The following is a 25,825-nucleotide window of genomic DNA, read 5'->3' on the forward strand; positions in this document are numbered from 1 at the left end:
TGAAGAAGCATATTATGATCGGCCTTCAGCAGGTCATGGCTCTCCGGGTTCTCTTGACTCAGTGCACACACAGGTGGCAAAACAAAGGTCCTTTTGCTAAACAAAGATTGTTTGAATTTAGAGATAAGCCAGGTACATATCTGGCTAGCAAGAAAAATGCTTTGCAATCCATTATATTTATCGGAGAGAGGGCTGGCACAGTTACCCGTGAGTTGAAGATCAATGCTAGATTTAAGGAATACTTTGCATAATTATACTGATCAGATGGCAGCGAAGATGGTGCCGTGAGAATGCAGTCCTTTTTTGAGAACCTGGACCTCCCCTGTGTAAACGCTGAACAGTCCTCCCGCTTAAATGCGCCGATGGCAATACAAGAGGTGCAGGAAGCAATACAACATCTCCAGTGTGGCAAAGTGCCGGGGTCAGATGGATTCCCAAGTAAGTTACATAAGGAATTCATAGATGTGCTGGCGGAGCCACTTTTGAGGATGTACAGTCATTCATATGCACAGGATTGTCTTCCTCCCTCTCTCAGGGAGGCTAATATTTCCTTCATTTTAAAGAAGGCGGAAGACCCTGAAGAATGCTGGCCTTACAGTCACAGCTACATGAAGTGCTTCCTCCGTGACCTATCCTCCTCCTCATGTGACAAATTGTTTATTCTCTTGATCTTAACTTTGAGCTAATTGCCACATGCATGAAAAGCAATCTGACTTTTCATTATCCCCTGTGAAATAGACCTATAACCCTTGGATCTACAGCCTACATAAAGGTTGCATTTCCATGCCCTTAACTTACAGATACTGTATATGGGCCTCAGTAGGGTACTGCATGGCTGAGTACGGAATAAACGCTATCCATCATTCATTTCTAGTGAATCTTAGGTGCTCTTCTTCTCAGAGTTAAATGAATCGTGGGCATGGTTGAGATGTTGAACTTAGATGATGTTGAAGTTGATTTTGGGTTTTTTTTCTGCAGTGAATTCTTCCATTTAGTATAAAATTTTTAACTGAGTATTTGTAATTTTTCAATTTGATTCAGTTCTCTCAGTTGAATGTTCTTATATCTTGCAAGAATGTGTAAACAGATCTCAAGGTCTCTCTTATCTGTAATTTGCATTTTCTGTAAGGCCATAATATAAATATCAGTTTCAGTGAAAGATATTTTTAATTTTTCGTTCAATACCCTTCCATGTGGACTATAGCTTTCTCCATCGACATAGGTGGCCTTCTTCTTTCATATGGCATTCCCACTGTCCTCCTTTAATTCACTGTTCTCCTCCCAAAAATATCAATTTTTCACTATATCTCTTGAGAGCCCAGCTCTACCTCGATCCCACTCTTATTCAAGTACCCATGTGCAGCCTTAGCCTCACACTACCTCTTATTCGATTCATTCACTTTTACTCCTTGTCAAACACATGTAATTACCCTCCCTAAATACACAGCTCCCACTCTTCCTTCTTGCCCCACTCTTCCTTCTTGCCCTTATCTCGGTGATTCTCCCCTCTGCATTCCAGTTTCCTCCCACCATTCCCCAGGATTTTTCCAGTGTCCAAACAACAAAGTCCTTTAAATTTCATTCCCTACCACTCATTTCTAACTAACCCACCTTTATCTGAACTTTTGAAAATACCCATCTTTTCATTTCAGCCCGTCAGGTTTTTTGGCATCAGCCATATTTGGCCACCTTGCTCATGCAAGCTTGTTGACCTAGTCAGGCTTCACCCCTTATACTGTAAGCATTTGTGCAAAGAAATTATTTAGTTATGAAGGAGCAAAGTAACCAAAGAACATATACTTACCAGAACTTGGAAGAAGTCCATACTGTCACTACATGCCTCATATCTAATCAGGTGTTTCTTATTTCTGCCTAACAAGGAGGCAAATTTGAATCTAATTCCAGTGGACTATGTTAATGAGTATTAAAGGAATGCTAATAAATTCAAAAGAGATGAAGGTCATGAAACTACATTTTGTATTCCAACTCCATTTTGATTTCTCTCCCTTTCCCTCTCCTTTAATGTTTGCATTGACTTCAACTGGCTTTGCTTGTAAACGAATCACTTGAAAACATGGGTAATTTACTGATGGTGATTAATGGACGCGGAAAAAAATTACATGTGATTCGGTAATGAGGTGAAAAAAATTCAGTTTTGTGTAAGAATACTTCTTTCTGAATATAGAGAGAAAAAAATTGTGAAAGCTATTCCACCTGAAAGGTTCTAAGAACTGAGTAGCAAAACTTTAAGCTTCCATTAAGAAGTTAAATTCTTACTTCCTACTAATGAAGATTTCCCTGTCCACCCTTCTCCAAACTTCAAGCATTCTCTGTAATTCATACTGAACATTTAGAAGTCTTGTCCTGAAACTTTATATAAATGTTACCCTAAATCACCAAATGGTTTCTTCAGATCAGCTGTCTTAACATTAGTATAATCTCTTAATAAACATTAATGACAATTCCATAGAATTTATTGAGTCCAGTTGAAAGAAACCCTAAAACATTGTACCATTCATTGTTAATGTTATTTCCAATTCATCTATTTTTGATGTCTTATTTGATTGGTGCTCTGTTGAAGTATTCATCTCACAAGACCATTAATCATCCACAGCTGCATTCAACAGCCCATTTAATGGTCAATTAAGTGAATTAATAGATATAAATCTATTTTCTTCTTTGCTAAGATTGGCTGCTTTTGTGTTATTTATTAGGCCCTTTAAACATACTTCACTATTCAACACCCTATGCAAGCATAGCTGATCTCCTACCTCAAAAAGTCTTTCAAGGGAGGAATCCTGAGCTTGAGAAAAGCACAATGGAAATGCAATTTTATTTCACTTCTCCAAGCACTTCCACCACACAAACAGATGATATCTTCAATATTACAAGAGCAAACACACTTAAAATCCTCTTTCCCAAGTCTCTTAATTGTCCACATGCCTTAAAAGTCTTTTAAAAAATCTATCAAACTCGGTCTTCAATACATTCAATGTCTGGGGGATCATTTGGTGCCCTTATTTCTGAGTCAGGAGTTCCAGGTTCATATCCTACCTGCTCCAGAGGTGCATAATAACTTCTCTGAACAGGTTGATTAGAAAATGCCAACATTCAATGACTGAGCATCCACAGTTCTTTGAGTTAGAGAATTTCAAAGGTGCACAACTTTTGAGTGAATATGTTTCTCAACTCTAAAAATGACTAACTACGTGTTCCAATATTAAATCCCAGGTTATAGATTCTGCTGTCTGGGAAGCACTTTTACATTATCTATACTGTTGAGATACTTAAGGATTTTTCATGTTTCAATTCGGATAATTTACTTAGTCCTAAACTGCAAAGAATATAGACCAAAAGTCCATTCAATCTGTCTTCAGTGGGAAATCTCTTCATTCCAGGAATCATTCAAGTGAAGTTTTATTCCACTTCATCTATGTCCTTCCATAGTTAAGGAGATGAAACTGTACATAGTGCACCACAGAGAAAGTGAGGACTGCAGATGCTGGAGATCAGAGCTGAAAATGTGTTGCTGGAAAAGCACAGCAGGTCAGGCAGCATCCAAGGAACAGGAGAATCGACGTTTTGGGCATGAGCCCTTCAGGAATGAGGCTGGTTTGCCAAGCAGGCTGAGATAAAAGGTAGGGGGGAGGAGGCGCTCTTCCTCCAGGCGTTGTGTGGCCAGGGTCTGGCGATGGAGGAGGCCAAGGACCTGCATGTCATTGGCGGAGTGGGAGGGGGAGCTAAAGTGTTCAGCCTTGGGGCGTTCGGGTTGGTTGGTGCGGGTGTCCCAGAGGTGTTCCCTGAAATGGTCCGCAAGTAGGCGGCCTGTCTCCTCAGAAGGATTCATACACTGAACAAACGTTTTTTCCTAGTCAGCCCTGCCCCAGGCCGGCCCTGGGAAGCCCTTCAAGAAGAACTCATGCCCGAAACGTCGATTCTCCTGCTCCTTGGATGCTGCCTGACCTGCTGCACTTTTCCAGTAACACATTTTTAGCATAGTACACCACATGCATCCTCACCAAAGCCCTGAGCAACAATAGTAAGATTTCTTTACTTTTATATTCTAATCACTGTGTAAAATAATTTTGTATACCATTTGCCTTCCTAACTGCACCTGTATGTTAGCCATGTGTAATTACGAGGACCATAACTTGCCTCTAAATACAAATGTTTCCTTGTCTACCAACATTCAATAAACTTTCTGCCTTTCCTTATTCCTCATACTAAATTTGGTAACCTAACACACTGCCATATTATATTCCACCTGCTGTGCTTTTTCCCATTCACCAACCTATAATTTTCCTTATCAGAGAATGAGTTCCTCGCTGGGCCAATATTTCTTTTGCTCATTCATGGGTGCTCTTTGGGAAGATGATGCTGTGCAGTGCTGTCTTTTGTACTTCTGAAGCCTTTGTGGTATAGGTACAGGCAAGATGGTGTTGGGGAGAGTTGTCGGGGCGAAGAGAGCTCCAGGATTTTGACCCAGCAACAGTGAAGGAATGGTGATATGGATCAGGATGGTGAGTGGCTCGGAGAGGAACCTGCATATGTGGTGTTCCTATATATCTGCTGTCATTGTCCTTTTAGTTGCTAGTGGTCATGAGTTTGGAAGGTGCTATTTAAGGAGCATTGTTGAATTTTTGCAGTGCATCTTGTAAATGACAGAATCGTTGCTATTGTGCCCTTGGTGATGGATGGAATGAATGTTGTGTGCTAACCAAGTGAGCTGTTTTGTCCCAGATGATGTCAAGCTTCTTGGGTTTGTTGGAGCTGCACCACTGAAACAAGTGGAGTCTATTCCATCACATTCCTGATTTGTGCCTCGCAAATAGTATGAAGGTTTTAGGGGAGTTAGGAGGTGAATTTCATACCACAGGATTCAAGCCTGTGACCTGCTCTTGTAGCCACAGTATTTATGTCTAGTCCAGTTCAGTTTCTAGTCAATTTTAACCCTCAGAATGTTGTCAGTGGGCGATTCAGTGGTGGTAATGCCATTGAATGGGAGAGGACAGTGATTAGATTCTCAATTGTTGGAAATGGTCATTATTTGATACTTGTGTGCTGCAAATGCTACTCACCACTTGCCAGCCCAATTCTGGATATTGTCCATGTTTGTCTGCAGTCGAATATGGACTATAGAATCTGAGGCATGTAAATGGTATTAAACATTGTGCAATGATCAGTAAATATCCTCATTTTTGACTTTATAATCAAACAAAAGTCATTGATAAAGCAGCTGAAGATGCTTTAGGAGCTTAGGATTTCAGCCTGAGCATTGCCTACAATGATGTCATGGAGCTGAGATGATTGAATTTCAACAACCACAGCCATCTTTCCTTATATTAGGTATGACTCCAACCTGCAGAGAGTTTTGCTCTAGATTCCGTTGATTTTAGTTTTACTCAGGCTTCTTGATGCCACACTCAGCCAAGTGCGGCCTTAATGTCACAGGCAGTCATTCTCATCTTACCTCTGGAGTGCTGCTTTTCTGACCATGTTTGAATGAAGGCTGTAATGAGATCAGGAGCTGGGTGACCTTGGAGGAACCCAAACTGAGCATCAATGAGCAAGTTATTGTTGTACAGGTTCTTCTTGATAGCAATGTTAATGACCCCTTCCATCACATTTCTGTTGACCAAGGATGGACTAATGGGACAATAGCTGGCCTGGTAGGATTTGTCCTGCTTTTCATGCAGGACATACCTGGGCAATTTTCCACATTGTTGTGGATATGCCAATTTTCTGTTTGTACTCAAACAGCTCAGTTAGGGGCACAGCAAGTTCTGGAGCTTAGAACTATTGATTGAATAATATTAGAGCCCATTGCTTTGCTGTTATCTAGTGCCTTCAGTCATTTCTTGATATCATGGGGAGCGAATCGAATTTCTGTCTATGATGCTGGGAACTTCTGGGTTGGGTGAATTATCCACTCAGCATTTCTGACTGAAGGTTGTTGCAAATGCTTACCATTTGCACTGATGTACTGGGCTTGCCCAGTAGTGAGGTTGGGGACATTTGAGAAACTTTCTGCTCAAGTGAGCTTTCTACTTGTCCATCGCTGTTCACAATAGGATGTATTAGGAATGCAGAGCTTAGATCTGATCCATTGGTCATGGAATCACTTAACTCCATCCATCATTGTTGATTATGCTGGTTGGCATAATGGTCCTATGTTGTAGCTTTACCAAATTGACACCTCATTTTTAGATATGCCTGGTGTTGTTCCTGACATAACCTCCCGTGCTTTTCTTTGAACCAGGCTTGAACCCCTGGCTTGATGGTAATATTGAGTGAGGATCATGCTGGACCATGAGATTGTAGATTGCTTTAAAGTATAGTTCTGGTGGCAGTGATGGTCCATGGTGTCTCACGGATGCCCTGTCCTGACTTGTCAGATCTGTTCAAAGTTTAGCCCATTTAGAATGGTGGTGGTGCCGCACAGTGCCCGAAACGTCGAATCTCCTGTTCCCTGGGTGCTGCCTGACCTGCTGTGCTGTTCCAGCAATAAAGTTTCAACACTGTTCAAAGTTTAGCCCATTTAGAATGGTGGTGGTGCCGCACAATATAATGGAGGGTATTCTCAAAATGAAGTCAGAACTTTGTCTTCACAAGGACTGTGTAGTGGTCCCTCCTACTACTAATGTAATGGACAGATGCACCTGCAGCAGGCACGTTAGTGTGGATAATGTCAAGTATACCTTACCTCTTGTTAATTGCCTCAGAACTTCTGCAGGTTCATCTAGCAGCTATGACATATGGAATTTGACCAGCTCAGTCAGTATTAGTTTTTCCAAGTTGAAACTTTATTGCTGGAACAGCACAGCAGGTCAGGCAGCATCCAGGGAACAGGAGATTCGACGTTTCGGGCACAGGCCCTTCTTCAGGAATCTGAGACGTTGTCATTCCTGAAGAAGGGCCTGTGCCCGAAACGTCGAATCTCCTGTTCCCTGGATGCTGCCTGACCTGCTGTGCTGTTCCAGCAATAAAGTTTCAACTTTGATCTCCAGCATCTGCAGACCTCACTTTCTCCCATTAGATTTTCCAAGCCACTCTTGGAGATGGACATTGAAGTCCTCCACGCAAAGTACATTCTATGCATTTGCCATCCTCAGTACTTCATCCAAGTGGTATTCAAAATGGAGGAGTACCGGTTCATCACCTGAAGTGTTTGGAGACTGGATTTGGTGCCTGGTAATCAGCAGGAGGTCTTCTTGCCCACATTTGACATAATGTTATCAAACTTCATACAATCCAGCACCTGTGTTAAGGACTCCCTTCTAACTGCATACTGCTATGTTGTAATCTGTGGTGGGTTTCTCCAATCAATGGGACAGGACAGGACAGGATGGTCATTATGGTGTCTGAGACATTGTCTATAAGATATGATTCCATGAGTATGACTATAACAGGCTGTTGCTTGTCTAGGCTTTGTAACAGCTCTCCCAATTTCCCCACAAAGTCCCTGACGTTAGTAAGGAGGATCTTACAGGGTAGACAGAGCTAAATTCTCCATTATCTTTTCCAGTGCCTGGGTCAAAGGCGGATCATCAGCTTTCATGCTTTTGAAGCTTTCTAGTTGTTTTATATAACTGAGTGACCTGCTAGACCATTTCAGAGAGTATTTGAGTGTCAAATATGCTTCCATAGGTTTAGAGTCATACATAGGGCAGACCAGCGATGGTCACTCCCCACAGGACATTCATGAATCAGATGGTTCTTTATGATAACTGATACTGTTTTCACAGTCAGCAGACTTGTAATTCCAAATTTTTGTAATACAGATCATAAAATTTGAATATACCTGAGTCTCTGGATCTCGAGCAACAATACCTCTAGACCACCACTTCACTCTGTAACCCTATTTTTGCCACCCTCACTGTTAGTTTATCAGCAAACTTAGATGTGTAACATGCAGTCACTTCTTCTAAATAATTTATACATATATAAGCACTAATATAGTTAAAAACTGCGGCTGAAATTTTGCAATATGTGACTCAATACAGCATTCCAACCCAGAAATGGCCCATTTATTCTGACTCTTCGGTTCATGCTAATATTGTTCCCCAATCCAATCAGCCCTAAGTTTGTGTAATAACATCTGTGTGGCACCTTATGCTTTCTGAGAATATGAATACACTATATTCAATGGTCTCCCATTTTCCATTCTACCAGTTACTTGTCTAAAAGCTCAATTAGATTAGTCAGACATGATCTGTTTTTCATAAATCCATATTTTTTCTGCTTAATTTGATTTTGATTTTCTAAGTGCTCTGTCACCATGATTCTAATAATAATTTGCATTTATATTACGACTTTTAATATTTCTTGGTGCCTTTTAGAAATCTATTTGTCCTGCATTACTTTCCTTTTGCTTTATTCAAATATCACAATAATATGTTGAGCCTTTGTGATACAAGTATTTCAGTAGAGGGTGCATACTCCATTGAAAGTGCCTGTTATTTTTATGGATGGCGATATTACAGGCTTTTTCAATGTTGAATGGACAGTGAAGAAGATTATCTCAGAGTACAACAGGACCTTGATCAGATCTGCCAATGGGCTGAGAAGTGGCAGATGGAGTTTAATTTAGATAAATACGAGGTGTTGCATTTTGATAAGGCAAACTAGGGCAGGACTTACACCGTTAATGGTAGGGCTCTGGGGAGTGTTGCCAAACAAAGAGACCTAGGGGTGTAGGTGCATAGCTCCTTGCAGGTGGAGCCGCAGGTAGATAGGGTGGTGAAGAAAGCATTTGGCATGCTTGCCTTCATTGGTCAGAACATTGAGTATAGGTGTTGGCATGTCATGTTGGGACTGTACAGGACATTGGTGAGGCCACTTTTTGAATACTATGTACAATTTTGGTCGCCCTTCTATAGGAATAATGTTGTTAAACTTGAGAGGGTGCAGAAAAGATTTACAAGGATGTTGCTGGGATTGGAAGGTTGAGCTATAGGGAGAGGCTGAATTTGGGTGGCGTGGTGACTCAGTGGTTAGTACTGCTGCTTCATAGCATCAGTGACTCAGGTTCAATTCCAACCTCGGGTGACTGTGTGGAGTTTGCACATTCTCCGTGTCTCCGTGGATTTCACTGGGTGCTGCGGTTTCCTCCCACAGTCCAAAGACATGCGTATTAGGTGGATTGGCCATGCTAAATTGCCCAAAGTATCCAGAGATGTGTTGGTTAGGTGGACTAACAATGGGGAATGCAGGGTTACAGGGATCGAGTAGGGTGTAAGTCTGGGTAGAATGCTATTTGGAGAGTCAATGTGGACTTGTTGGGCCGAATGACCTTCACACAATGGGGATTCTGTGAATAGAGCTTTTTCATCTGGAGCATTGGAGGCTGAGGAGTGACCTTATAGAGGTTTATAAAATCATGAAGGGCATGGAAAGGGTGAATAGCCAAGGTCTTTTTCTTAGGGTTAGGGAAACTAGATGACATAAGTTTATGGTGAGAGGGAAAAGATTTAAAAAGAACCTGAGGGGTAGCTTTTCTACCCAGAGTGTCATGTGTGTATGGAATGAGCTGCCAGAGTAAGTGTTGGAGATGGTCCAATTACAACATTTAAAGGCCACTTGGATGGATATATGTATGGGAAGGGTTTAGAGTGATATGGGCCAATGCTGACAAATGGGATTAGGTCAGATTTGGATGCCTAGATGATTTGGACCGTAGGGTCTATTTCCATGCTGTATGACTCTATGTTATGTTTCCCTGTCAAAGATTACATTTAATATAATACATGTTGATTTACAGCACTGTTCACACTCAGTGAAGTTCTAATAGAAATTAGATGCTAAAATCTGAAATGGGTTCAAATTCAAACTTTTTGACTCAACTCATGATAGTGCTACCACTAAGCTAAGGTTGGCAGCTAACATTTCATAACCTTCCAATTAAAATAAAACAGTTAATTTTCTGAAATATTGATGTTGCTTCCTCTGTGCAAGGGTGTCATACAGCCCTTGTAAGAGGGTGCCATACTGGATTTGAGCCAGATAATTAGAAATTTCCACCAAACAAGCTTATTAAAGTCTTTGGTCAACTGTATACAAGGTGAATGTTAAAAACGATTACTTTGCCACTGATAGTAATGACTATTTTTGGTGTATTGAGTGGAAAAACACAGAAAATGCACTGGTTTAGTACTAGTCCACTGAGTCTAGTACACTCTCTGTTCTGCTTCCAACACATTTGCATCTATCCAAATAAGGAGTAATACTGCATGTACCAGTCCAGATATGCTCTCACCCAGTACCTGTTAAACTGGGGATAATCTCCCTTGCAGCAAACTGTAACATTCTAATAGTTTTCTTAGTTACTTGCTGTAATGCATATTTGCCTTCTGTAATTCATGCACTAAAAGATGCATCCAAGTATTGTAGCAGTTCAAGAAGGCCGCTCGCCATCAGTTTCCATTGGGCATTTAGAGTGGGCAATAAATTGCTGGCCCAGCCTATGAGTTAGTATTGACACACAGATGATTGCATTCCCATTGATTTTTATTTTTCTCTATCATGTTGAAATCGCTTGAAAAATTGACAAGTTACAATTTGGTCAGCCTGGCATGATCATGTAGAGACCCCAAAGACAGAACTTCTTGTAAATGCAGTTTTTCACCCAGTTACCAGAAGAATAAATGGTAAAGATCAATGTTGACTGTCTTGCAGCACTCAAAGATTTGTTGATTGGCTGGAGACAGTATTTCAACTCCTCACTGAAGATGGCTTCTAATTGTGCAGTCACTCATTAATCTCCGTAGTGCCAATAGCAGCAGTACTCAGGACTGGGACTACAAGAAAAATTCAATGTCCTGAAGTCTAAGGCCAGATAAATGAGTGATCTCATTTCTGGGTAAGAAGGTGAAGCCCCGAACGTCAGAAAGAAAAGAGTGGAGACCCTAGGTATTAGGTAGGATCTGTAGGCTGCAGACATTGAAGGAGTGCACCCCCAATATAGGATGGAGCAAGCGACACCCTCGCCACTTGTTGCTTGAAACACATGCAAGGCCTTACCTCTTCTCTGAATCCTTCCCACCAGCCTTAAAATTGTGGCTGGATAGGAAACAGCCTTTAAGTGATCATTCATTGCCCAAATAAGGGCCTCAGTTGGGGCTAAGGCTGCTAGGTGCTAGGGCTGTGAAATTGTGGATACTTCGCTGCTGTTAAAGAGTTTAGAATAAAAGCTGTCCAGGCATTAAGCCCCAACGTCCCTTCACTACCTGAAGACCCACTGCCAGGGGAAAAACATAAAATTGTGCCTTACATTTTTATTGAGGCAAATTAATTTGCGTTAATTAGCTGTCAAAGAAAGATTAGCTTTGTTCAGTATCTGTAGATCCAGAACAGAATTATGAATTAAAAATCTAATCACTCCTGATCAGCAGAAACCCGAAGCATATAAGGAATTGGTGCTACTCATCAAAGGGGATTAGTTTTCAAGCCACTTGTTTTGCAGATCATTTCTAATTTAAAAGTGGATTCAAAAGGATCATGAAAATGTCACTCAGTTTACAGCAGAATTCAAGGAATTGTCTGAAACAGATTACTTTTGAGAGTTTTGCACTGATGCAGCAAAATATTATCTTTTTGTGCTTAAACATAAATGAAAAGCCCAGCTTTTTCTAGAAGGAAGAGCAAAGTCACAGAATATCATTTGATCAAAGAAGGTAAAAGTCAGAAAAACAAACTCAAAGAAGAAAAATCTATAAGGGCATGAGGAGAAATATGGAAACATTATACATGATTGTCTGGAAAAAGACAAATGCCAAAATATGATCACAAGGTATCTAGATCTGAAGAGAAAACAAAGAATAGCAGAGTGTAGAAACCAGGAACAAAGAGTTTCAGCACTAGTAAATTTGTTCCCTTCTGTGCTGTAAGATTTTAAGGGCAGAACAACGCTGTGCCTAGCTAAGGACTGGTCAGTGACAAGAGTGTTATGTCGGTCAGGAAGTATCTACAGCAAGGGACTTGACTCTTAACTATCCTCTGAAATTTTCTAGTAAGTTGCTCAATTCAAGGGTAATAAGAAATGGATATCAAATACCAGCCTTACCAACAATACCCACAAAATAATATTAAAAAGGCAGCAATTCATGCACACAAATAGTGATGCAATAGTGACAAAAGATTCCGTTTTGGTGATGTTGACTGAGGGCTAAATATTGGCCAAGGTACCAGGAATAACTCCCCTGTTCCTAAAAGACATTCAGAAGACAGAACCCCTCAAAGTGCAGCAATTTTCTAGCAGTAGGATGTCAACATAGATTTTCATTCTCCAGTCTTTGGAATGAGACCTTACCCCACAACCTTACAGTTTACAGACAAGAGTCTACAATAAAGTCACAGATTCTGGATCAGTGGTGCTGGAAGAGCACAGCAATTCAGGCAGCATCCGACGAGTAGCAAAATCGACGTTTCGGGCAAAAGCCCTTCATCAGGAATAAAGGCAGAGAGCCTGAAGCGTAGAGAGCAGATGCCACCCAAAAAGTGCTCAGATCTGAAATGTGTCAAATTCTATTCATTGGTATCATTTATCCCATTGCCAATTTGTAATTCTGAGGTAGGGGAGCAGGGAGGGGTGGAATTCATCAGTAGTGTATTTGCATATTGTTAGCTCAAATCTGGTGATCTCCCTGATTGGAATAAACATATTAGCCTAGACTTTCAATTTGGAAGTGGATGATTTGAGTTCCAAAAGTCTCCTGATTGGCATGATTTTTGGGGCTTGCCAGTGTTTGTGGTGGTGAAGGCACTAAAGGGTGAGGGTACATCTTATGGCAACATCGATTGTGGCACTCATTTAAGACTTTGAAAGCTATTTTATTGAAGTATATTCATAAAAGCATATACAACCATATAAAAAATGGCCAACACCTTAGATAAAATCTATGAAAAGGATATAAAGGAAATATCAAAAGAGGAGAAAGTGAGGACTGCAGATGTTGGAGATCAGAGCTTAAAAATGTGTTGCTGGAAAAGCACAGCAGGTCAGGCAGCATCCAAGGAGAAGGAGAGTCGACGTTTCGGAAGAAGGGCTCATGCCCGAAACGTCGATTCTCCTTCTCCTTGAATGCTGCCTGACCTGCTGTGCTTTTCCAGCAACACATTTTTAAGCAAATATCAAAAGACACATGCCCTTCCCCTTCATTACTGCAGTATCGACTGTTGTATTGGGCTGCTCTTTCTTATTTGTTTAGGTCCATTATTTTCTCTGATGCATAATTATGGACTTGAGTTTGTTCTTCCAAACCCCTTCAACACTCATCTCCATGGATCTGAGGCGATGGCTGTGGCATGCTATAGATGGGGAGAAATGGAGAAGAGTATAATTAATGACTGCAAACACAACTGAAGTCACAATTCCAGTGGGATTTGTAGAACCAAGATGAAAGGTTGAAGAGCAGGTAACACTGTATGCAACTGAACTTACCTTTAGCAGCACTCCATTTAACAGGCAAAAGTGCAAGTTTGAGTAAAGGAGGTGTGTTCGTATTCATAAAAAGTGTACACATTCTGCCATGAATTGACCTGTTTCCAAATATGTTCGAACCCGAGACAATGGCAACTCGAGTCATGACAAAACAGAGTTTGTCTTCAAAAGGAGAACATTTTCTCACTAGCATTCTATAAACTCCAGATCGCCTTGCAGTTTCACCTGTTAGGGAAAAGGGCATGCCTATTTCCTGCTTCAGAAGTTTGAAAATTATGCAGATTAAAGAACTATGAATGTACAGAACTACAAACAAGCATACTATATGCTTTGTTGCCAGAAGATCTCAGAGAAAACCGAATCTTTAACATCCCACCTATCATACTAGAAGTGTTTTAAGAATCGTAACTTGGTGCAGTGAGAGAATAACTTTTATCTCATCAATGGGACTATACAGGGTGTCAACAAGGGCTTTGGCTCTTTACATGTGCCAGTCAATGGGGGTGAAGGGTCCCCTCTCATCTGCATTGGTCTGTGCAGTGCTAGTCTTGCGAGATTTATGGCTCAGCTGATCTCTAAATGTCCAACAAACAATGTCCAGTTACAAAGAAATATCTATATTCTCTTCTTACTTGGATGCTACACTGAGATCTGAAACAAGAAGTGATATTGAGCAAACAAATATGTTCCACTATGTGCAGCTCAGTAGTTGCTCCAGGAGGTTGCAATTAGCTTCTGCAGCTGGTTCATTCTCTGCTGGAGGCAACAGATCATACTTGTGACTTCCTGCAGTTCATGGTTTACCTTGACCTTTTGCTTGAGAACTTACTTCACTGCCTCAATCTGTGTAAGCTGTGGTTGCCTTTCTTGCCACTTCAAGTTAACTATTCCTTGGTGGGATGGGGGTTCATTTAATTTGTGACTCCCTTCCCAAAACAAGATGACAAGTGGGTACCTTATTGCATCCATAGTTTGGTCTCAGCCCCTGGACCACATCTGGACATTTCTGTCAAGAAAACATCCATTTGGCTCAGTAAGTATCTTTTTCTGAGCAAGATCTGTTTGAATTGTCATATCCTACCAACAAACAGAAATTGGAGGTTACATTTTGGCACTAGTGAGGTATACTTGTGTTACTTATAAACTTTTGTCCCTACATGTTAATATATCACAACAAAACCAATCAAGTAACTCAAGTACCTATCCTGGTCACACTAGTAGCCTCCAGTCTTCACTTAACCTGCATGACTTTGCTTGGGTCAGGGACATTAATAATGTTGTCTGATTCCATTGTTAGCCCATTCTGCCCTGATTGCTTCTGGAGATTCTGCAGACAGGGACATATGAATTATAATCAATGGTCTTCTGATCGATACACAATTGTAGTGAGTAGAGTGGGTTCTTTTTTGATTATATGTTTTATTGAGCTATGTCTCTTGATTAAATTTAAAATATAAGCCATAAGTATTAATTTAACCTGGATCAGTGTTTTATAGAGGAATAGATGAGTTTGTAGATTGAAAGAAGCAAAAATGGCCCTTAGAGTGATATGTTCCTCTTGTCAGACATGGGAGTTTAGGGAGAGTTTACGAGTTACTGAGGATTATATCTGCAATAAATGCCATTGGTTACGAATCCTATCAGATCGAATGGATCGGTTGGAGAGGCAGTTAGAGGCAATGAGGAATTTACAAGAGCAAGGGGATGTGATGGATGGTAGTTATGTGATGGAAGGGGGAAATGTCTCAGATACTGTCACATAGATGGGTTAACTCCAGGAAAGGAAAGAGAGGTAGGCAGTTAGTGCAGGAGTCTTCTGTGGCTATCCCCTTTTCAAACAAGTATGCTGTTTTGGAAAATGTAGAGGGCGATGGATTCTCAGGGGAACGTATCACAAACAGCCAAGTTTCTGGCTGAGGAGCTGGTTCTAATGTAATGAGAGGTACATTGGGTTCCAAGCGATCGATTGTGTTAGGGGAGGTACAGACAGACGTTTCTGTGGCCAGCAGCGAAAAATCAGAATGGTGTGTTGCTTCCGTAGTGCCAGGATCAAGGATGTCTTAGAGGGTACAGAATGTTCTCAAGGGGGAGAGGGGCCAGCAGGAAGTCATTGTACACATTGGAACCAACGGCATAAGGGAAAAGGTTGAGATTCTGAAGGGAGATTACAGAGAGTTAGGCAGGAATTTATAAAGGAGGTCCTCGCCAGAGAGAGAGGATGGAGGGGGAAGGTGGGAATTACCTGTCAGCAGGAAGCTCCAGGACGGGAAGCAGCCTGCTTTCACACCCTATACAGGGCGATGGCTGACACGGACGTAACTTTTAACATCTTCCCTTCCATGATTGTAACCAGGTTATAGTCCAACAGGTTTATTTGGAAGAACTAGCTGTGTCATCATGTGGTTGTGGAGCATAAGATCATAGGACACAGAATTTATTGCAAAAGTTTACAGTGTGATGTAACTGAAATTATATATTGAAAAAGAGCTGGCGTCCTGGAGAAGGATTCACATTTTTGGATCATTGGAATCTCTCTGGAGTAAAAGTGACCTGTACAAGAAGGATAGGTTGCACCTAATATGGAAGGGGACTAATATACTGGCAGGGAAATTTGCTAGAGCTGCTGAGGAGGATTTAAACGAGTAAGGTGGGACCTAGGGAGATAGTGAGGAAAGATTTCAAGCTGAAAATGGTACAGTTGAGAGCAAAGGTGAGTCAAACAGTCAGGGTAGGCAGGGACTGATAAATTAAACTCCATTTATTTCAATGCAAGAGGCTTTACTGGGAAAGCAGATGAACTCAGGGCATGGTTAGGAACATGGGACGGGGATATCATAGCTATTACAGAAACATGGCTCAGGGATGGACAGAACTGGCAGCTTAATGTTCCAGGATACAAATGCTACAGGAAGGACAGAAAAGGAGGCAAGAGAGGGGGGGGAGGGGTGTTTTTGATAAGGGATAGCATGACACCTATGCTGAGGGAGGATATTCCTGGAAATACATCCAGGGAAGTTATTTGGGTGGAACTGAAATAAAAAACGGATGATCACCTTATTGTGAGAGGGAAATTGAGAACCAAAATTGTAAGGAGATCTCAGCTATTTATAAGAATAATAGGGTGGTTATGGTAAGGGATCTTAACTTTCCAAACAAAGACTGGGACTGCCATAGTGTTAAGGGTTTAGATGGAGAGGAATTTGTTAAGTGTGTACAAGAAAATTTCCTGATTCAGTATGTGGTTGTACCTACTAGAGAAGATGCAAAACTTGACCTACTCTTGGGAAATAAGGCAGGGCAGGTGACTGAGGTGTCAGTGGGGAAGCACTTTGGGGTCAGCGACCATAAGTCTATTAGTTTAAAACAGTGATGGAAAAGGATATACCAGATCTAAAAGTTGAAATTCTAAATTGGAGGAAGGCCAATTTTTACAGTATTAGGCCAGAACGTTCAAAAGCTGATTGGGTGCAGATGTTCGCAGGTAAAGGGACGGCTGGAAAATGGGAAGCCTTCAGAAATGAGATAACGAGAGTCCAGAGAAAGAATACTCCTGTTAGGGTGCAAGGAAAGACTGGTAGGTATAGGGAATGCTGGATGACTAAAGAAATTGAGGGTTTGGTTAAGAAAAAGAAGGAAGCATATGTCAAGTATAGACAGTGAATCCTTAGAGTATAAAGGCAATAGGAGCATTCTTAAGAAAGAAATTAGGAGGGCAAAAAGGGGACATGAGATAGCTTTGGCAAATAGAGTTAAGGACAATACAAAGGGTTTTTTCAAATACATTAAGGGCAAAAGGGTAACTGGGGAGAGAATTGGGCCCCTCAAAGGTCAGCAAAGCGGCCTTTGTGTGGAGCCGGAGGAGATGGGGCAGATACTAAACGAGAATTTTGCATCGGTATTTACTGTGGAAAAGGACATGAAAGATATAGAATGTAGGGAAATAGATGGTGATGTCTTGAAAAATGTCCATATTACAGAGGAGGTAATGCTGGATGTCTTGAAATGCATAAAAGTGGATAAATCCCCAGGACCTGTTCAGGTGTACCCTAGAACTCTGTGGGAAGCTAGGGAAATGATTGCTGGACCTCTTACTGAGATATTTGTATCATCGATAGTCACGGGTGAGGTGCTGGATGACTGAAGGTTGGCTAATGTGGTGCCACTATTTAAGAAAGGTGGTAAGGATAAGCCAGGGAACTATAGATCGGTGGTAGCAAGTTGTTGGAGGAAATCTTGAGGGACAGGATGTAGTGGTTTTTACAGTTCTTGCATACATTGGACAAACTAGCAGGAAATATGCCACCACGATACATGAACACCAACTGGCCACCAAAAATGACGACCCGCTATCACTAGTTTCAAGACATACAGACAAAGAAAGACACCACTTTGACTGGGACAACGCATACATCCTAGGACAGACGAAACAAAGACTCGCACAAGAATTCTCAGAGGCATGACAGTCAAACCAGAACTCCATTAATAAACACACCGCCCTAGATCCCATCTACCTTCCCTTGAAAAGAAGAAAAAAAGAACTGGATATGACATCATCCACCTTAAGAAACCAAGATCTATAAATATAGAGGTGGTACATCCCCACCAGCGCTTCAACAGAGACTCTCACTGATGATGTTACCTTATATGGTGATGAAACCATCTGAAAACAAACCTTCAAGCTCAGCCAGCAAACTTACATACTTAACATGCTGATTTCCTAATGCTGAAATGAGGCTAAATGATTTGTAGTGATCTGCTTTATTCCATTTTGCAAATGGTGTGCAATATTTTGAACTCTCCACTTCTTTTGGTATGATTCATGATACCAAAGTATTATATATGATGTTTAATCTGTCAGCATTGTGATGTGTAGACCTGGTGAGTTTCTGACTTTTAGACAGATTAAGCCTTGTAATTATTTTCTTTTCATGTATACATGATTCATGCCTTCTGCAGTGGTTCAAGAAGGCAGCTCACTACCAACTTCTCAAGGGCAACTAGGGACAGGCAATAAATGAAGACCAGCTATCAATGTTCTTGTTCCATGAGTGAATAAAAAATGTTCTGATGTAGTATTTCTGCAAATCTTCTTTAAACTTCACAGTAAGTAATACAGATTCATTTTTAATGGAAAATGGGTAAAATGAGAAGAAGGATTAATTTAAATTTCTGCACTGTTTGGTTTTTCTACTGAGTATTAGTAGCGTGGTCAATAAGTGCTGCAGTAAGGTCCCTAATGTAATAAATTTTGTGCTTATCCCCATCCATGTACTTCTGCAGTCGCAATGAATATCTTTAAGGCCCAACAACATCAGCAGTTTAAATGGGCAGAATCTTAAAGTCTGAGCAATGTGGGCTATTGTAAGATGTGTGGCAGAATTAGGACACAAGTTCAGTGAAGCACATCTCAATTTCAAGATGATCTCATCCCATCTTTTGTCATTTTCATGAGCAGCATGGTGAGACTCTTACCGGGTAGTGCAAATTGCCAATTGGCAGCAATTATTACTTGGATTAGAGTGTTGCTGGAAAAGCGCAGCAGTTCAGGCAGCATCCGAGGAGCAGGAAAATCGACGTTTTGGGCAAAAGCCCTTCATCAGGAATAGAGGCAGAGTGCCTGCGGGGTGGAAAGATAAGTGAGAGGAGGATGGGGGTGGGGAGGGGGAGAAAGTAGCATAGAGTACAATAGGGGAATGGGGGTGGGGATGAAGGTGATAGGTTGGGGAGGAGGGTGGGGGAAGGTAGCAAAGAGTACAGCTGCAGGGCAGAGGAAATGACCTGGGAGTTGCAGTGGGAGAGGGACTCCCTGAGATTCTTGTAGAGAGAGGTGTCTGTGTTTGCTCTGCTGTCTCTCTCCAAATTGTGATCCAGCTGCCATCTTGTGTGCCAAGTGTCACCCTATCCTGTGCCATCTCCCACTTCACAACTGCAAAGACAATTTGCATATCAGGAGACCACATCGGGAGCAACGGATACAATAAATGATATTGGTGGATGTGCAGGTAAAACTTTGATGGATGCGGAAGGCTCCTTTGGGGCCTTGGATGGAGGTGAGGGAGGAGGGGTGGGTTGTTGGGGGTGTGGACCTGACCAGGTAGTCACGGGGGAAATAGTCTTTGTGGAAGGCAGAAAGGGGTGGGGAGGGAAATATTTCCCTGACGGTGGGGTCCGTTTGGAGGTGGCAGAAATGTCGTCGGATGATTTTGTTTATGCGAAGGTTGGTAGGATGGAAGGTGAGCACCAAGGGGTGTTCTGTCCTTGTTACGGTTGGAGGGTTGGGGTCTGAGGGCGGAGGTGTGGGATGTGGATGAGATGTGTTGGAGGGCATCTTTAACCACGTGGGAAGGGAAATTGTGGTCTCTAAGGAATGAGGCCATCTGGTGTGTTCTGTGGTGGAACTGGTCCTCCTAGCAGCAGACACAGCGGAGGTGGAGGAATTGGGAATACAGGATGGCATTTTTGCAGGAGGTAGGGTGGGAAGAGATGTAATCCAGGTTGCTGTGGGAGTCGGTGGGTTTGTAAAAAATGTTGGTGTCAAGTCGGTCGTCATTAATGGAGATGGAGAGGTCCAGGAAGGGGAGGGAGGTGTCAGAGATGGTCCAGATAAATTTAAGATCAGGGTGGAATGTGTTGGTGAAGTTGATGAGTTGCTTAACCTCCTCGCGGGAGCACGAGGTGGCGCCAATGCAGTCATCAATGTAGCGGAGGAAGAGGTGGGGAGTGGTGCCGGTGTAACTCCAGAAAATGGACTGTTCTACGTAGCTAACAAAGAGACAGGCATAGCCGGGGCCAATACGGATGCTCATTGTTACCCCTTTGGTCTGAAGGAAGTGGGAGGATTTGGAGGAGATGCTGCTGAGAATGAGGACCAGTTCTGTCAATCGAATGAGTGTGCTTGCGGAGAGGTACTATTTGGGTTGGCAGGAGAGGAAAAAAACGGAGGGCTTGGAGGCTTTCGCCATGGCAGATGGATGTGTATAGGGACTGGATGTCTGTGGTGAAGATGAGGCATGGCAGCCTACATCGGGGAGACAGGACACTAATTCGCAGAGTGTTTCAGGGAACATCTCTGGGACACACGCACCGAACAAACCCACTGGCCTGTGGCCAACCACTTCAACTCCCCCAAGGACATGCAAGTCCTGGATGTCCTCCACCACCTGACCACTGGAGGAAGAATGCCTCACTTTCAGCCTTGGGAACCTTCAATCCCACAGCATCGACTGTTTCCAAATCTCCCCTCCCTCCACCTTATCCCAGATCCAGCCCTCCAACTTGGCACCACCCTCTTGACCTGTCCGAACTGTCCATCTTCCTTCCCACGTATTCCCTCCACCCTCCCCCGACATATCACAATTATCCCCTATCTGCATCCACCTATCACCTTCCCAGCTACCTGGTCCCCATCACCACCCCCACCCTCCTATTTATCTCCCAGCTCCCTCCCTCCATCCTCAACATTTCTGATGAAGGGCTTATGCCCAAAACATCGACTCTCTTGCACCTCAGACGCTGCCTGCTGTGCATTTCCAGCATCACACTTTTCGACGTAAATGTATACATAACGGATGGGTAAGTGAAGTAACGTATGAAGGAGGAGGCTGCATATGCAACTGGTCACTATAGATTAGATTTTATTGTCATGTGTACCCGAGCGCAGGAGTACAGTGAAAAATGTACATTCTTTGGCACCGTCTTCGAATACAATGGTTAGAATTATAAACAAGAGCCAAATTAAAGGAACAGAAACAGAAGGAAAAGAAAATGTCTAGGTTACCCTCACTGCTGCGTTTCCATGTGTCTTGTGCTGGGCTCACTGATGCTGCTTTTGACCCTCTCTGTGTGATCCATTTCCCTGGCACAGCCAGCTTGACAGCAGAGAATGTTGAAGGAGCTAGGAAGCCTAAAGTGCCAGAATGTATACACAATACTACCCTTGCTCCCACATGACATAATTCGAGCTCATTGTATACTACCAATAATTACAGCTTGTTACTGCCCAGATAGTGATGCCAAAGGGCACAACTCATTTAGGCCACACACAGAGACCTAGGCAATCAGAGGAACAGTGAAAAACAAACAGGTAAAGCTATTTCCATTACTCTCAGGTATGGTTCCTCCACTGCCATTGTGTACCTTCCTAGTCTTCTTCCTGCTACTGTGCCTCACTACAATACCTTGTTGTGCTGATGTGGAGAGCGCCTGCTTCATAGTGAAACCCATTGGACCTGGCAGTTTGGCAGGGGGAACCTTTGGAAGTTTGGGTATGGACAGGCCAAATATTCTAAGGGTCAGAGGGGTGTGGAGATGGAGGGCCAGTCAACCTCCTCAGTGTCCTGAATGAAAAAGGGTCTGTGAGTGGCTCCTCCTTCCACTGTGTACGTTCTGCCATTGCCCTGTCTTTTCATGAGGACAGACCACTTGGACTGGGGTTGAGACTTTCCACCCCAATCTCACCTTGCCTTCAGTCCTGGAGCGATGGAATACAGGCTGTCCAGAAATTCCTGAGGGTGATGGCCCTGTCAATGTAAGATTGTAAGAACTAGGTGCAGGAGTAGGCAATTCACCCCCTCAAACCTGCTCCGCTATTTAATATGATCATGGCTGATCTCATTTTGGCCTCAACTTGGTTCTCCTGATTCTTTCCAAAACCATCACTAATTAAAATTTAATCTCTACTCTCCTTAAATCTGTTCAGTGTCCTGGTGTTCGCTGTACTCTGGGCTGAACAAGTGCCTATTGCCAGCACTCCTCCAAAAGCTAGTGACCTGAGGCATTTCTCCCTCATCTGTCTGCACAACATTTGGTGTGAAGTCCTCATCAACCTCCCACCATACACTTTTTTCAATCACCAGTGCCATCAATATTTCTGTATCAGAGCTAGTGTGGGGTCCATCAGCCAACCTTGGACGCTTTCATCCACAGAGGTTAAGGACATGACCTCTGCATGAAATGTGGGGCTTTATGCAGATGTACCTGGGATGCTGGCTGCACCACTGAGATATAAGACACAGAATGTCTTGTGACTATTGGTTGCAAGTGGTGTCCTCACGTATGACACTGACAGCATGGTTAATGTCAGTATATCAGTGCAATTAAGCCGAAGTTTCAGTATATGTAGTATTTACACAGTTGCCAGGATGTGAGTGTCTCTGCATCTACACAGGACCGATCCGAGCACTCTCTTGCAAAGGAAAAGATCCTCCTCTCATGCAGATTCAGGATGTGGATAATGAAAACGTACACGAGTAGATTGGAAAAGTTCATCCACCTTCATGTGGTACTGCAACTAGTCCTCTGCACCCTGGAGATAGCACTGACCCAGGCTACAATCTCCATCTAGGCTGGCATTGTGAAATGTCACGGCTTCCTGTGCTGCTTAAATGGTGGTAACTGCTCCAGAGGTCGCTGTCAGAGAACTGGGGTGCCAAATTTCCCTCTTGGCCATCTCTACTGAGTACCCAGTAACAAATAGGACAGCTGCCAGATTCCAAACCTCTTTGAGGTGCACAGCAGACTTTCAAAGATGGCACTGATGCAATTGATGCTGGTCTTAATGCACATATCTGGTGAGTGGCATACTGTTCCAGGAACATCATTTGGTAGGATGATATGAAAATTGGACTTGATACTTCCAATTGGGATGGTAACAACAATTAATGAGGTGAATTGGGTAAGACATGGTGAGAGAACTTGTGGCATGAATAATACCACCAAACTCAACACCTAGCCAAATAAATGGTAAGTTTCAGCCCATAATCTATTCAAAACTATAATTTTGGTAACTTAAGCTAGTCTAAACTATAAACAAAGTAATTCCTACATGTTGAACTCAAAAAAAACTAGCATTAATGTTTTTAAGATCGAGAACTAGTTTCGATGCAACCGTGTTTGCCTTTAAAATGAATCTCCACAGTTCAATTTATTTTCCCTTTATGGCTGTTTCTTTTTTGTGTCAACTAGATCTGCTGGTTTGACAATTGACAACATTTTAGATTTCAACATTAGAGAAATGGCAGAGCTGGTCTGTCATTTGCTTTAAGGAAATTACATCTGGGCATAGGGTAGCAAGCGGAAGATACATTTCCTCTAAACCTTTCGTGCCCAGAAACACAATCATCTATTCAAATGAATAACTCCTCATAAAATAAGACAAGTGCATTGATTATGAAATGAGTTTGTGCTCTGAGGATGTGGGGCACCTATCATTGTGCATTTTTAAGTAGCAAAAATGAAAAAAATAGAAAACACAATCAGGATATTTTGAATTTAAGTAATAAAGTGCTTAAAGCAATAGCAAATATCTTGTTGTCTAGCAAGAAATGTAAAACTTAAGAGCCCTTGCAATATGTTTTTCAGAGCTCTATTTGACTATGACAAAGCCAAGGACAGTGGTCTTCCAAGTCAAGGTCTCAGCTTCAAATATGGAGACATTTTACATGTTATCAACGCCTCTGATGATGAATGGTGGCAAGCACGAATGGTTACACCTGAAGGAGACAGTGAAGAGATGGGTGTTATACCAAGCAAAAGAAGGTTCAAAATTCTAGAATTTTATCTCCTATTCTCTGTATAATTGCATTTGGAAAAGTTTATGTTCTCATGATAAACATTCCATCCTTCAATTTTCCATAGTCGGTTTCTGAAGTCTACATTTATGGTGGGAGCAATACAATATGAAATATATCCACATAAATAAAGATGCACAATGCATGTAGTTTATCAAATCTCTTTGCAATCTATACTATATTTCTATGTTCACTGTTTTCATTTAAATACAGGCTGAGACTGTTCAGAAGCTATTTTAGACACCCAATAACAATCTGTAACTCCTACAATATGTTGGGGTGGGGGGGGAAGGAAGCAACAAATGCACTTTGCAATCCTTTTGTTAGTATGGTCTACCAATTTGATTGATTCAACAACATATTGCTGCAACAATATCCCACAACTGTGCATTTGATAATTCGAAATAACTCCATTAAGCCTGCTTTGCAGTGTTCAGTTTCACATACTTCTGCTGAAAGCAAACTAAAATTAATGGTTGTGTTAATTAGTTTATGTAATACTTTAAATGGTGGTAACTGCTCCACTTGTCACGTTTTAAAATTGAATCCTGGTTTTTAACTGCCACTAGGATTTCCTTTAGTGGGTAAAATGCTATGGTCTCTCTCCTGATGTGTTTATCAGGTAGAAGGGAATTTAATTAGGATAATGCCATTGTCGGACTTCTTTCCCTGCCACTAATTGAAGCCCTTTCTCTTTGTACAGTTTTGTTAAGGGTTCATGCCATATTAATACCCCAGTTATAGAGTCATTGAGCTGTACAGCATGGAAACTGACCTTTTGTTCCAACTCATCCATGCTGACCAGATATCCTAAATTAATCTAGTCCCATTTGCCAGCATTTGGCCCATATCCCTCTAAACCCTTCCTGTTCATATCCCCATGCAGATTCCTTTCATAATGTCATTAAGTTCTTCTCATAAGGATCTGAAACACCCTTTCCAGCCCTGATCAGACAAAAAAAAGCTATATACTTGCCTGCCTACAGTTTTTCTGAGCAATCTTCCAACAGAAGATCCTTCAGAGTGGTTTCAAATTCCTGGTCAATTCCTAGAGTCCTTGTTGGAAATTGAGTGGTCAGTACAGCACCCTTTGTACATCTGACCTAGCAGGTCAAGCAGCATATGTGGAGTGAGAAATAGATTTCATGGGGATGGGTTAAGCTTGCATTTAGAAGAGGGCCACACCTATTATGATGGCCAGTTGATCCTCATGAAGGCAGTATTCAATCTATTTGTGACTCCTTAAAAGATGGCCAGACTTCAGAATCCCTCAGCATGTACACACAAAGGCAGGAGTGCAGCAGATGTGACTCAGCTAAAAGAGACCTTATCTGCAAGTTATTGGTGGACCATAAGTGTGTGAAAATATTCTCTCCCTGACATGAAAAAATGCAGGAACACAAAGGACATGGGAGGAACTAAAAGGCAGAATTCTTGTTACATTGTGTTTCAAAGGTGGTTGTCACCTAGGCATGGGGGCTCTGACCAAGACTCTGTATACCTCAACTGACCGCAGGTGGAAAAATGGGCTGGACTGTCAGAAATAGAAACCACTGAAGCCGTGGAGTGGCAGCATGCACATGAACTTAGGAACCCTGGGCATCAGAAAACTTAGAAGAAAAGGCCACTAGAGAGAAGAAGATACAGTCCTCAGCAAAGAATTGACCAGAATGGGAAAAGTATCTAGACATAATGGAAAGCTTGTGTCAAAGGAGTCTAGGACTTTCCAGGGAGCAGGTTGCAGATGTCTGTGTTTTCATTCATAAGGTGTTCACACCTTGTTCATCGATCCACCCTGCCAATAACAGTCAAGGTCATT

General features: G+C 42.1%; 1 protein-coding gene across 15 annotated transcripts in view; it reads left to right on the forward strand.

The window, feature by feature from the left end:
• dlg2 (discs, large homolog 2 (Drosophila)) overlaps positions 1–25,825 on the forward strand; it is a 968,837-nt gene that overhangs the window by 839,400 nt on the left and 103,612 nt on the right. For all 15 annotated transcript variants that reach the window (XM_043691613.1, XM_043691618.1, XM_043691619.1 and 12 more), the window contains one exon: positions 23,798–23,974. In XM_043691613.1, coding sequence (XP_043547548.1) covers positions 23,798–23,974 — 177 coding nt within the window. The remainder of the gene's footprint in view (positions 1–23,797; positions 23,975–25,825) is intronic.

The sequence above is a fragment of the Chiloscyllium plagiosum genome, chromosome 6 (genome assembly GCF_004010195.1).
Source record: "Chiloscyllium plagiosum isolate BGI_BamShark_2017 chromosome 6, ASM401019v2, whole genome shotgun sequence".
Classification (NCBI taxonomy): domain Eukaryota; kingdom Metazoa; phylum Chordata; class Chondrichthyes; order Orectolobiformes; family Hemiscylliidae; genus Chiloscyllium; species Chiloscyllium plagiosum.